Source organism: Passer montanus, unplaced genomic scaffold (assembly GCF_014805655.1).
Source record: "Passer montanus isolate IOZ18808 unplaced genomic scaffold, ASM1480565v1 scaffold35, whole genome shotgun sequence".
Taxonomy (NCBI): domain Eukaryota; kingdom Metazoa; phylum Chordata; class Aves; order Passeriformes; family Passeridae; genus Passer; species Passer montanus.
The window spans coordinates 9327230-9341615 of NW_024368263.1; the positions used below are offsets into that span (position 1 = coordinate 9327230).

General features: G+C 42.5%; 1 protein-coding gene across 3 annotated transcripts in view; it reads left to right on the plus strand.

Annotated features, from left to right (window-relative positions):
• The first annotated feature begins 6 nt into the window (after positions 1–6).
• Positions 7–14386, plus strand: part of ASPSCR1 (ASPSCR1 tether for SLC2A4, UBX domain containing) — a 35414-nt gene continuing 21034 nt past the window's right edge. For all 3 annotated transcript variants that reach the window (XM_039716331.1, XM_039716332.1, XM_039716335.1), the window contains exons 1-7: positions 7–126; positions 210–265; positions 927–1038; positions 4731–4831; positions 11420–11477; positions 12280–12353; positions 13138–13555. In XM_039716331.1, coding sequence (XP_039572265.1) covers positions 28–126; positions 210–265; positions 927–1038; positions 4731–4831; positions 11420–11477; positions 12280–12353; positions 13138–13555 — 918 coding nt within the window. In that variant the 5' untranslated portion in view covers positions 7–27. The remainder of the gene's footprint in view (positions 127–209; positions 266–926; positions 1039–4730; positions 4832–11419; positions 11478–12279; positions 12354–13137; positions 13556–14386) is intronic.

The following is a 14386-nucleotide window of genomic DNA, read 5'->3' on the forward strand; positions in this document are numbered from 1 at the left end:
CGCGCGGGGCTGGCACGGCAGGGGAAGATGGCGGCCGTCGGCGGGGGCGGCGCCGCGGTGTCGGTGTTGGCGCCCAGCGGGCGGCGGGTCACGGTGCGGGTGGGGCCCGGCACGGTCCTGCTCCAGGTGGGTCCGCGGCGGGGAGGGGGCCGAGGGGAAGGCGGAGGCAGGGCCGCAGGCCAGCCGTGACGCCTCTCTTCTTTCCGCAGGTCCTCGAGGAGGTCTGCAGGAAGCAGGGTGGCAGCCCTGGCGAGTACGGCCTGAAGTGAGTGTGGCCGCGGGGCCGGGCCCGGCTGCCTGCCGCTGTGGGAGAGGTCCCGCCTGCCGCCGCGCTCCGCGCCGGGCCTGGCGCTGCCGAGCCCGCGGCGCGGCCGGGGCCCGGCGGGATCCGCGGCGGGCGGGGGAAGTGCGAGGGGCCGGGCACGCACTGAGCTCTGTTCAGGTCGGTTCGCCCCGGTTTCCCTGTGCCGCATTCCTTTCGGTGCTGGGGCGGACGGCGAGGCCCCGTGTCGCTGCCACGGGACACCCACGCGTGCACCTCCAGGCCACAGCGCAGCAACGCCCGTCTCCTCTCTTACCTGGGGGTTTGACCCTGTGCTTTTGTGGTGTCTTAACTTCAAACTCGTTTGAGTAGCACTGAAAAAAAAAAAAGAGTACACTGGTATTTAACCAGGCTTGGTTATGTAGTTGGTTGCTGTTTGTTTCTTTAAAACCTTTAAAGGAAGAACATATATTTGGGTATCTTCTCTGCGACCTCTACAAACTGCAGCTGCTTTGGTGTGCAGAATAGCTTTTGTTGATGATGCTTTTATAGTTACCAATTGTTCATTATTGAATCATGTTCTATGGCTTCTAGTCAGCCTTCTGAGAATTCTCTTGCACAGTACCTGGACTTTGTATTGCTCATAGGCTCTGTTCTCCTTCAGGTTTCAGAGGAATGTGTTGGACCTGTCTTTGCAGTGGAGATTTGCTAGGCTGCCCAACAATGCCAAACTGGAGATGGTGCCAGTCTCCAGCAGAGCAGGAGCTGGAACCACGGTATGTTCGTTTACACAGCGTGACCCGGTTTGTCCAGTTACCAGTTGTGCTGATAGGATCCCATCAGATCTAATGACCAAGAGCACAGGCCAGCATGGCCAATGCCTCTGTGAGAGACCAGCTGAAGACTGGTTGCAGTGCTTTTGAAAATAGTAATTAAGTTGCTGAAAGTCTTTACTTAGAGTCTGCATGAGCATGGGGTACCAGCTGTGCTAGAGGAGAGTGGGATGGTGTGATGAGCTGAAAACTAGTGGTCATGGATAGAAGAAGAAGTTAAACACCAGTGCTGACTAATTCAGTTCCCTCTCCTAATTTCTGTTTCAGTTGCTGTTGTCCAGCTCTGGATTTTGACTAAATCTCAGATTCTTACAGAATCCTGTTTTGCTGCTTTCCCAGCATTGGTGTTCATGGTGTGTTTACACAGCTTTAGAGTCTTCAGTGGCATGTTCTGTATTCATCAGTGGCCAAATGTCCCTATTTGGTATTATTTGCAGAGGACTTTTGGATAGTGTTTTCTCTAGAAATTATGGCCACTTTTAGGAGTGTAAAAATCTTCTATACATATCCCTGTGGCCGTAGGCCTAGCTTTTCAAGCAATGCAGAGGCGTTACTGAGTGAACTTTTCATGTTGTAAAACTGATGTGTGGTCTTACTTAAGTAGCCTGGGAATGGAAATTTGTCTATCACTAAGTCATCTTGCTATTTGTTAACTTCCTCCATTTTGGTGCTGATATTTAATGTCTGTCAGCCAAGCAGTGTTAGTGGTGTTTGTTATGGGCTCTAGCTCTAGCTGAGAGAAACTGATAAATAAACTTTGTGGTGTGAGAAGGCTTTGGAGTCTCTGCTTTAGTTCACTGTGTAACATAGTTTTGGGGGTCCCTGATGTTCATACTTTCCTCTGTAAAACCTCCATTTTCTTTCTTTGGCACAAATGTCTTTTTCTGATTTTTTTCTGGGAGTAGAAAGACATTTGTGCTTGAAATAATGTCTTTACTTAAAAATTACCACAAACTAGTAGCATCTGCTTAAAATTTTCAGTGAAATGTTATGGTGGAATGGAGGTTGTCTTCCAGAGAAAAGTGTTTCTCTTGAAACTGTGTAGTGACGACCATCTGACATTTGCATCCAGTTTGGGAGTTACTGAAGGAAAACAATGATTTTATTTTTTCCCTCCTGAACTTATATTGCGAGAAAGGGCAAGAAGGACTGTTCACTGTTAGGAGAGGGGTTTTAGTGTGGAATTGTTACACTAGATCACAAAAGAGCTAATAGAAGTGTAAGTTGTTACTATTTAGTTGCAGTTTAACAGCACAGGATACAGAAGTGATGCTTCCCTGGGAGTGCTGGTTGCTGTGTCATGAAGGTGAGAAGGCGCAGCAAGTGTGCACATGAAGAGTGGAGTCTAAACAGAGTCCCTGCCCCACAAACTTGAGCAGATTTTACTTCAAGAATTTCACAGCGTAAGAAAAGACTTTGTACAGAACAATTGACTAAAAAGAATTCCCTCCCACAGGGAGTATGTGTTAAAAAATAGGGAATTCTGTAACAGCCAGGTACTGTGACTGGGATGTAGTGGCAGTGCAGATGCAGACTCAGTCATGCCAGCTGGCTGCAGTAATGTTGGGATGAATTTGATTCTGTGTCTTTTGTTACTGTATGTTCTATTAAGATTACGTGTGTGGAAATAGGTGTGCTTTCCTTTGTGATAGCAGTTACCCTAGAGACAGAATACATGTTTTGATAAATCATGAGTTTGTTCAGCAAATCTGATGTTCTAAAAATAGAAAGCTTTAGGATTTGCCTATGCATGTGGAAAACGTTGTTTCCTGTAAGAGAGTTCTTTAGTGAAAAATGGAACAAATTCCCTCTGTGATGGCAGGTGACTCAGGAGCAGCATCAGTACAGCTCTGGTGTTAAAGCTGTCAGCCTCTTGTTTAAATGTTTGTAAACTTAGACGATAATTGGCACTGGTTGTTGGAATACTAAGTAGCACCTGGGCTTTTGAAGAGACTTTCCTAATTGAGTGAACAGGACTTTTGTGACATGTTTAGCTTTGAACTGTTGCCCAAAAACTGATGCAACTGGTAGTCTGAATTTCTGGCCTGGATTCTTACAGAATGGTGATGTCAGCTGTCATCGCTCTGCTGTAGCTGAGAATAATCTAAAGCTTGTCTCCTGTGTAGGAGAAACCGGGATATTGTGTTAGTGGTGGGGTGAAACGACATTGTACTGTCTGCTCATTATTGATGATGCTGCTGTTTCCTTTATGTAGAAACATTCCTGTCTCCAGCAGATCAGCATTTGCAGTCCTGTGAGGACTGCTGGGAGCCAAGGCAGATGACAGTGAATTCCTGGAGCATGTGATATCTCCTTCCCACCTCTCTGTAGCTCCTCCCCTTGTGCTTGCACACACACCTTGCACTCTGAGAGACTGCACTGAGAGTATTGGTAGGGACACATGAAAACACAGAATGAAAGAAAGTGGCTTTGGCTATCTTGGGCTAATGTCCTCTCAGGCTTTGGAATAAGGCAAGATTTGTGGACTTCTTAAAACTAAAGCTGACTGGAGAAACCAGGTTTTATCTAGTGGCTACAGGACTTGGTGTGATTTTTCTTTAGACAGGTGAGCTAATTGGGAAAACTTAAGAGTTAGACATTCTGGAAAAGGCTGAATATTCTCTAAAAGGTTAAGATAACACCTAAAGTGATCTGCAGAATATTATCTAGAGAATAGATAATTCTCTATTTCTTGGTTAGCTGCTAAACTTTTCCCTTGGGACACTCCGGAGTTCGAAGTTCTTCAGGACTGATCCCAGCATGTGTTCAACTGACCCCGTCATGTGTTCACTTTAGAAATGTCTTGGGGTTTTTTTTGGCTTTTTTTTTTTTAATTTTTTTTTTTTGTGACGGAGAGGTAGGGAAGCAATTCTCTAAAGACAGTGTGGTGCTTTATAATGTATGTGGATGTTGGCATTCCAGGTTGGAAACGACTTGTTAAATTTGGCAGCTAGCTGGCTCTTGCCTTTTTCTGCAGGTGTCCAGGAACTCAATAATTTAATGACCAGAATTATTGTTGAGATTTTTTTGTTGCTTATCTCTTAAGTTGTGTATCAAAATGTGGTGGTTAGGAAACATTAGGGAGTTGCAAGTTACAAACATTTCTTTGGACTGCTAACGGTTGTTTAGGTCTTCAGTAAAGCAGGGATGGAGGGGACTGTGTTCATTGTTTCTGTGTGTGGATGTGCAAGTGAACTGTTTTGTCTCAGGGAAGTTGTTCTGCAAAATGATGCTGAAGTATACAGAGCTCTGTTTTGGTGTTTTAGATGGTGCAGCTGTATCAATCATGTCTGGGTTGTTGGAATTTGTTCTATGTAGCTGTGAAGACCCTTACTGTAAAGTTTCATCTGGTATAAAACAGAACACCTCCACTGCTCACGATGGTACATGATTTGGGATGTTTGCACTGGCTTTTCTCTGAATATTCCAGTTCAAGGTACAGGGAGAGGGGTCCATGAAAGATAGTTAGTATTCCAGGATGGCCTCCCCCATGCTCAGGAGCCATTCATCCCAACAAACAGGAATTCAGGCCAGAATGCTTGCACCGATGAACAAGAAGCAAATATTTTAAAAAGTTGTGAATAAAAATAAGTTTTCATTCAATTTTCAGATGAGTTCTTTGTGGTGTTCTATAGGTTCGGATAGCATTACAGCTGGACGATGGCTCCCGTTTGCAAGACACCTTCCTCTGTCAGCAGACCTTGTGGGAACTTCTCAACCATTTTGCAAAGATCAGGTGAGCAATGCAGTGAGGAAAATGCACTTGTTTGGATGGACCTCTGCATGCCACTAATTACATGTTATGGTGACCCAACTAAATCCTTCAAATTTGTATAATTTGCATTTATTTGATTGTGATTTTTCCTTTATAACAGAGATGTTTGCATTTTCCTTGCTCTTGCAGATTTGACAATCCATATTTTTATTATTTATTTATTTATTATTTATCAGGAGTGGAGTACCAATCCTGATTCAGGTCTTAAACTGGTAACAAACTGTTAAAGCTGTGAAGATACTGGGATATGTTGCACCACCTTCCTTTTACACAAACCTATTTGAAGTCAAGTTACTGCTAGAGGTGTGTGTGTCAAGCCTGGATGATCTCGATCCCCAGTATTTCTGTGCTGCAGTTCCCTGTAGTGCAGGGGGTTCTTTTCTATGGGTTGTTGTTGCTTTTGAGGCTGGCTGTTGTGCAAGTTCTTCAAGGAAATCAGGAGCTCTCAGCAGGTTAATGTGGCATCTTCAAAAGACTGATTAGATCCTGTTTAAATGGAAGAATTTCTGGTTCTATATTTATTGAACCTGTACATGGGTTAGAAATCTTATTATTTTATAATAGAAGTCTTATTATTTTAGTCTGCATTGAGTGCTACCTTTTGTCTTTAGTTTTGGTTTTAGAAAGCTGTATTGTTTTGGAATGCCAAGCTAATAAACTTTTCTTGGAGACACTTCTTTTCTATTTTTCATGGTTTGGAAGAGAAAGCCTTGAACTGTGACAGCCATTCTGTTTTTAATCATGGACCGTGTCTACAATGTGACATTTATTCATAAGTAAAGGAACAGTATTCATGTAAATGCTAGAGATAAAAGAATTATTTTTCTTTTAATTGAGGAAAGAGGTAGGACAAAAACCACATGTATAATTTTCCTGAGTGTTTTAAGTCCCCCCTTGTCCCTTACTATACCCTTTGTGCCCTCCGTGAGGAGAGGAATGCCTGTTGCAGTTTGGGGACTACTAGACTGGTGGAAGGTGGTAATTATTGACAATGACAAATAACCTTTGTGTAGCTTCCTCTCATATTAGTTGATTGTTTCTTTGATTTAAATTTTGAGCTTTTCATATAATTTTGCTCTTTTGAAGTGGTTTTATTGGTTACAGATCATTGTAATACTACTTGTTAATATACATGTTGCTCTTAAGCTTCTAACTGCTGCAGTATGCTAAGCATTCATAACTTCAGTTCAGAACACAGCTGCTTATTTCTGGCCTCTGGAAGCTGAGTTCAAATGTTTGGATGGACTTTGCAATCTTGGTTAAGTTCAACAAGCAGCAAAGGTGCTGTGTGTGGTTTAGTCACAGAACAAGCTGGATCTACAGCCATCTGTGTGGTTTTAATGGGCTGAGTTGCTGTTCAATGTGTTTTGATTCAGTTGACTAACTAGTCAGCTAGTTGTTGATGTTTGTTGAATGCTTCCTTGGACTTTCCAGCTGGAGACATTTCCTGGAATGCTCGGCCGCGCTAAGTGCGTGAGGGGAAGTATTCTAAATCCACTGGAATTTCCCCTGGGTTTCCAGCATCCATCTTGGCTAATTGGGTCTGAAGAAGGTCTGGAAGCTATTGTAGGGCTGCTCCTCCTCTCAGCGTGCGGCAGTCCTTGCACAAGATGTTTACAGGCCCTGTCAGATCACTACATGAAGGAATCTAATCTGCTTGCCGTTCTCCTTCTGAAGAGCAGCACATCAAAGAGAGGACAGTATGTTTGATGTGTGTGCTTGCCTCAGTGGGTGCATGTAATGGATTAGCAGCAGCTGGAGGAGGAGCCTGCAGCTTCCAAGAGTTAGGCAAAAATAAGTCTCTGGGGATCTTTGTGTGGAGTCTGTGCTGCAGAGGCTGGTTGAGGGCACAGTGTTGTCTGCCCTATGAGCAAGAAGCCTGTGTTTCTGTCTCCCACTCTTGCTTGCTTGCAGCTTCAGCAGCTCTGTGGGCTGTTCTCCATAGAGCAGCCGCAATTCCGAGACTCAGAGACATCTTTGATAGTCATTATGATTCTTCACTGCTTCTTCTTCTACACTGGTCATTAATTTGGTTCAGATATTTTCCACACATTTTTAGAAGACTCTTCAAAGAATTGCTTGAAGTGGAAAGCGGTTTTTGGGAAAGTGAATTAAACTAGTTTCTATAAGTCAAACTGGCTTCTTCTCTATTGGTCTTTGGTGAGAACATGTTCCACTGTACCTAAGACTTTTTTTCTCTTAAATGGTTGTCATCCACCTTTCCTGACAGACAGACAGCAGCTTGAGGTTCAAGCTTGTATTCCCTGGCCTGATCTGTCTGCCTTTTCTGTGATTCTGTACTGTTTCTCTGTGTCTCATTAGTCCTTTGTCTTTTGTTACCTTTATTGAGGATTCCTCAAGGGCTACAGCTAATTTTAATTGGAAGCAAAACCTGTTGAAAATAAGGTGGGGATGAGTATCTTTCCTGGATTGTCTGGAGAAGTCTGAGTGCAGTAACCTGCTATGGTATGCTAAAGGCACTCTCTGGTAATCTTTTTTTCCAATTCTCCAACTGAGACAAGATTTTTTTTTTTCTGCCTTTCATCATCAGGCATTGGCCTTGGGAATTTCCTCAGGTACTGCTGCCAGAGGAGCGAGGGAGGTTGGAGCCTGAGTATGATATCAAAACACAATGTTCCTTTGTATGAGCAACTTAATCTTTTGATTTCTGCAGAGCATTGTATAGTGCATTTTGTTCCTGAAAGAGAATAACTAATTGCAGAATCACAAAAAGAGGCAAACCTATTCTAGTTTTGGTTTGGTTGTTCACCTTGAAGTTAACTGTGTTTCATAATCTAAAACTTGAATATTGTATTTTGCTATGGTGTGTCTGTTGCTTTCTGCGCAATGGGATTTGTTGTGGTGGCTGGGAGAAGTGTTCTGAAATAGTGGTCTTACAGTCTTGGTACTATAAACTCCCTGGAATATGTTGCAACTGGTCTGGAAGTAGTTCTCAGCTGCTGACTTTCCTAAAATAGGCCTGACCCTCAGGACTGGTTTTATAGTTTGCTCTATTTGGATTTGCTCTACCTCTGGGTTTCTTTGTGACTTGCCTTGTCCCATACCACTGTGCTGTTGCAAGCTTTTAACCATTTGATCAAGATGGCATATAGTCTGCTACAATTAAACCAGACATCTCAGTTGTGGTTTGTGCTTAACAGATTTAGTTCCTCACATCCTTCAACTGGAAACCATTGATGTTCTCTGGCTCTTGAGAATTACTCAAAGATTGAGTATCATAATTTTCCAGTGGCTCTCTCAATCCTGAGTGGCTTCTGGTTTCACTTACATGTCATTGTAGCTGAGTTTTGAGTCTCAGTTTAAATGTCCTTGATGAATTTTCATGGAATTTAATGGCTATTTCCCTTCATTTTCCACTTCATAGGCTGATTGACTCCCTCTCAGTTGAGTTTCTTTTGTCACTTCATGCTGGGCTAAGTTTGGTTATGCAGACTCTGGTCTTCTGCTGGGCAAGCAGGTTGTTAAAGTGCAAAAGGTTATTTCCTTGTTACCATAAGAGAAAGCGTTGCCTGTGTCCTAAGGTGGTCTTTCGGAAACCTGCTGGCTGGGTATATTGCATGTCTGCTTGTGGAGTTCCAGGCTTTTCTAAGAGCAGCAGTCAGCATGGCCACAGCACAGACAGACCGTGTGATGGACACTCACTTCAGAACCACACGCTTGATTGACTGAGTGGATTCTGACTGTTACTCAAGGGATCCTTTGCCTACATGTGGGAACTCAACACATCACTCTGGATGTCCAAAGTCACCGAAAGAACCCTTGGGGGGCTCAGAGACCTTGGAATGTTGCCAAAAGTATCTGATAGCTTAACTTTGATCTATCTAGAGATGAAACATCTGTGTGAGGAGATGAGAAGTTTTAGAGTGTAAATAGTGTATTTACAAGATGAAGTATAAATTTTAGAATTTAGGTACAGGAGGGTCATAAAGACAAGATGGAAGATTCAGAGCATAGTCCTAAGTTCTTCTTTCTTCTTCATGTCTTCCATTTTCTGTAGTGATGTTGGCACTTTTAGATTAGTTCATGGTGAAAGTACTCTTGTCAATAAGGGTGAAAAGTATTGGGAATTAAAAGTAAATATAATAGATGTAATTTTCACTATAAAAGACACAACCGTCCCATGGGCGGGAGAGAGTGCACTTGACTGTCCTGCTGAGCAGACCTCGGCTGGGCAGAGAGAAAATATTGTAGGTAAGAATTAATAAACAAGATTGAAGACCAAAAAACTTGAGAGTCCAGACTCGTCCTTTGAAGCGTGGCCACCCAAAACCACTTTTCCCATATAGGGGCTAAGACAAATAACAACAAACCCCAATACCTACATATCTGCTTGACATAACTTTGTTTCTGGTAATATTGCATCTCAAAATATAAGTGTTTAAATTATATGATGTTGAAGGCACAATGTTTTAAGTGGTGGAACTCTGTTCATTAAACTTCTTTTCAGGAAAAGTCAAAATGCAGCAGGCATTGATCACTGACATCATGTTCTTAGAGTTAACCGTGTTCAATGCCCCAGTTAAGATGCTTACAAATTTAGGCACTAGGTAGGGAATGTACCCTGAATGTACAAGTATAGATATAAGTGATGTACTAGATAGAGGGAGCCTGAGTTTCTGCTTAAATTTTGGGACACTCGAATGCCAAATTGATCAATGTTTTGCAGCTGCATTTAGGAGAAAGTGCAGTTATTACTGCTACTGGGGAATTTCAAACAATGCAGGGTAATGTGAAGTAGAAATATCTTTCCAAAACTTCCACTTTTCACTGAAAACTACTGGAATTTTTTTCAGGCATAAAATGGCAGGCTGACCTTGGGAACTGCCTCCAGAGGTCTCAGGAGGTGAGCAAGCATGTGTCATGTTCCTGGGCTGCCAGGTCGATTTCCTTATCTGCTTTGCAGAGAGGTGGTTTCTCTTCAAGTCATGGGTGATGGTTTCCTGGTGGGGTGAGTGGAAAGCCATTCCCTCCACCTACCCCCGAGACTGGACTGTAGAGAGCAGTAAGATCAAGGGAGTTTACCATGAGGAAGAGTTCCAGTTGTTCTGTGTTTCATGATAAACTGTTGCTGTGCAGATGGGATATACAGCTCTTTACCATGGGATATCCTGGTGCAACTGTGAGCACAGGAAGTTTGAGACGGAGTGTGCGAAGAAGAGCTACTGGGGTCTATGGAGAAGGATAAATCTTGTCAGATCTCATTGTGTAGATGGGGAATATTGTGGGCAATGTTCTTACCTTTTGTAGTTTCCCAGGCTGAGTTAGGCTGAAATGTCTAAATCTGAAACTTCTGGAAAAATGCTTTTGAGAAGTCAGACAGGTATATCTTTCCAAACCAGCATTGTCTTAGAGTGGGCACCTGGTCACCTCTTAGATTGGCATGCTTGGGATGTGAGGCAAAGTATTCTCCTCAGTCTCACGTTTTACCACATTCTTGTCTGATTTCAGTTTGAGTTGCACTTTCCTGAAAGTGGAAACAAATGTGACAGAGCTTCTTCTGGTGTTGAATCTAATGCTCTCACTGATTCCAGTGCTTCAGCATAATGTACTGGTTAATTCTGTAAGCCTTTTTACTTTTCTGTAGACATCTGAGGTGTTCTTGGTGAAAGTGTAATTCCTTTTTTTTCCCCCCTTTTGAAATCACATCATTTTGGCTGGATGAGAACTGAGAATTGCTGTGATAGGCTGTGATTGTCTTTTGCTTGTCTGTCTTCTGTATTTGACCAAGTAACATATAATAAAGCTTCTCTTTTACTGGAATGCCTCAGAATTGCTTATCTAGAGTAAAATGGAAAGAGTAACATCTTTCTTGTTTTTCCCCATCTCGATGCTAAGGGTCCCTCACTTCTGACTTCCTCTGGAGATGGGCTATTGGGAGTTTGCATCATTGCTCATACGTGTCCTACATCACTAAAATGCTTAAATATGGCTTGATTTTCACTTTGTCTACAGTGACAGCCTTTCATTTGGCTTTACTTGTTTCATGGTCTCCAGAATCTGAAAGTTCATGCTCTTTGTTTTTGTTTGCTTACTTTCTCTTTTCTTTTTAAAAAATGATACTAAGGCAAGTTTCTTGTCCTTAGTGGATCTTCTTTAGAGAGGTATTTAGTTTCGTTTGCTGCTGTGCATATGTGAAAAGAAATGGACCTCTCCCCGGTGAATTCAGTCTAAGCTGTAGTGAAGTTTTTAACTTGAATTAAAAAGAGCAAATATAACTAAATAATGTTTCAGATAGGGTACTGAGGGACATGAACAGTGATAAGTTTAAATTTATCTAGTATGATCAGCTAATTTCAGAATTTACTTTAATTATTTCTTTGTTTTTAAACTTTTAGGCTGTGTTTAAGGAAAAGTGAATGCATTGAAGCAGATTGTTTACGTAATGTCTAATAGCGATCCTGTGAACTGTGTAGTGGTTATTGCTGGAGAAAAAAGGAGGACAGTGTTTCCTGCTGATTTCACTCTGTACTGGTTTTGGAGGGGGTAGGCTGTTGTGCAGATGCTGCAGTGTTTTGCTCTTTCTTGCAGGGAGTTGATGGAACAGGATGGTGAATTGTCTCCAGTCTGTATTTACATGCGGGATGAGGTAAGGCAGTAAAGGCCTCTCAACTGTCTCATGTCCCTAAAACATAAGAAAACTTAGTTCTGCTTTCCAACCTGGAAAGTGTTTCTTTTGAACTTTCCTGAGAAGGGAAGTAGAAAAATGTTGGTCTTTTCAACGCATGACGTGTCTGTATGGAAAAAAGCTCTCTTGGAACGTAACCTTGTGCTGTTGAGACCTCTGAGCCCATAAAATGAGCTCAGTGACCTATTTGTGTTTTTCTTTCCAGCTTCTTTTAAAGCTTGAGTCAAAACAGTGTTTTTGTGTTAATAAATATTTGCTTTTCTGTGTTTTGATCTTTTGCTATTAATATTTTGTTAAATATTTTGTGTGTGGATATTACAGAATTTGCTCTCCCTAGCTGTCCCCTTTACTTCCCACTGACCTCTGTGGACAGATCGTCTTTATTCTGGAATAGGTCATTGCAGACACATAGGAGGTGTATGTAAGGAAATCGTCTGTCTTGCAGCGCTCAGATGTTGCCTGTCGTTTAACTTCTGACAAAAGTAGCTTTGCTGTAGTTGGATCCCGCTTGGATGTGTGTATGGGATGAAAATATATGTAGGTCACCTTCCATTGAGGTGATTTAATAAGGTGTGAATTTGGTGAAACAGCACAAGTTGATACAGATGGATTCAGGTCTGATTTTCAACTGCAGGAATGTGTTTTCACCTGTTTCTTGTGTTGTGTGGTGTTTCTTTGGATACGGCTTTCTTTCTGTAAACAGCTTTACATGCTTTCCTGGGGACTCAGAGGCCATAATTACTCTCCTCTGGTTTTGTTGTAGATATCAGGAAAAGATGCCCTGGAGAAGACAACACTGAAATCGCTTGGCCTGATTGGAGGCAATGCCATTATCAGGTTGGGAGAAGCAAAGTTTGCCTTCTTTATTTTCTCTTTCCACTTTGATGGTGAATTTATTTTGCTTCAAGTACCAAAAGAAAGGCAAAAAAAATAAAAGTCCCAAGAGAAGATGCCAAATTAAAACATTGCAGCACTCAGAAATTATTGCATTTGCCTGTTTATCTCAAACTGCTGCCCAGATGTGCTTTGCACAGCAGCAGATGCTGGCACTGGCCAGTCATGTGCAGATTAAAAGAGCTTGTTTGTTTCTTTTTTTTTTTCTTTTTTTTTTCTTTTTTTTTCTTCCTCCTTTGAGTGGAACAGACAATTCAAAGTTAAAAGTCTCTCAGAGAGGGTAATCAGCTACCACTACATTCTTCCTTGCTCTGGATCTCAGACAACTCCCAGCTGCTGCAGACCCTGATAGCTGTTGGGGGGTGAGTTAGGGACAGGGGCAACCTTTCTGTGATCTCCTGACCAGCTCTTTGTGGTATGTATATGCAGAAGGCAGGAGTGATTAGAAGCTATGCTTGATAACTGACTGCTGTTTTTCTCTAGAAGGCAGTTTTCTTCTAGATAAGTGGGTCCCTGTTCTGTTGTTGTGCACAACCCCCTGACCCTCTACCCCACACTGTACAGCCACTGGAGCTTGTTCTCTGTAAGCATCTGGAAGAAGAAAGTTGTTAAATCAGGGTGTATTTGAGTCAGCTGCTGTCTTTGTGTCATGGGCACATTGAGAACAGGGAGGACAGTACTCCTAGGATTATGATTTTATTTTTATTCCTTTCGTGTCTTCTTCAAGAGTTGTCATGAAGAAATGCAGTTCGTCTGGTGGGGAGGAAGTTCTGGGTGCCATGGTGCCTTGCAATGAGCCAACAGTGAGGCGAGGCTCTATGGAAGAAGCTGTGGATGTGCCTCTACCTCAAGCAAACACATTTCCAAAGGACTTGGAGCACAGGGATGTGGCTATGTCTTTAAACAGCTGCACACACAAGCAAGACTCGATTAAAGATTCTCATACTAGCTTGGAGGAACTGTGGCATTCCCCAGAGCCTGAGCCTACTCCATTTGTCCCTTTTTCTGGAGATGGAGAGCATCTGGGGGACTCTCCTGTAGCTGTACCACGTTCAAAGCTGCCAACAACTTTTTCCAGCCCTGGAGGTCCTTCTAAGCCAAAGAAGTCTAAGAACAGCCAAGAACTGCAAAAGGAGCAAGAACAGGTAAGGGAAAATATATTTGCAGTTTTGGCAGCAAGGGCTTTTTTTTAATCCTGCCTTGTCTGAGGCTGCAGTCCCATGAGGAAAAAGATGTTTCCAGATTTAGGACTTTTTCCCCTGTGTCACAGGATTAGGTGCCTTAATGACATACAGTTCTGCCTGAGTTCAGAAAGGAAGTAGGAAGGATTTGATTTTAAGAATTTGCTGTCCAGAGGTAGACAATAGATAACACAGCTGCAGTAAATCACAGTCCAGAAGATCCTATACCTCAGTGCCACAGATTTCATGAACAAATGCCCACTTTGTTACCTGACCCTGTGACTTAATTTTCTTAGTATTGCAGATAAAGCAGAAACCTTCCATCCTTCTCCTTCTGTATTCCTGCTTGCTTATAGAAGTGTTTTTATCTTAATCTAAAATGTCTTGATTCTGAAGTAGTCTGCCTGTTTCTAACTATCTCCCAGAAAGACAGATTGCACATCTCACCATTGTTGGTGTCTCTGAAATAAAATTGTGTTTGTTAAAATTCAAAGTGCTTGAGCCCATGCTGAGATGCAAGAACTGATGGCTGAAAAGTGCTGTGATGCCATCCCAGAGTCACCTGGGAATGACACTGAAGTGTGTTTTCTGTAGGGCAGCTGTATGGAATGGAATACCTTCAGGAGGGCTGGGTATGTCTGGCAAGTAGTGTAGCATGAAGTACAGGAGCCATTTAATTAATAATTTACTCCTTGTTATTATGCACTGAGAGTTTCCCATTCTGGATTCTCAGTGAGCAGCTCTTTTCTTGCTCCTTTGGCTCATCACTGGGGCCAGCTTTCATGTTCAGAGATG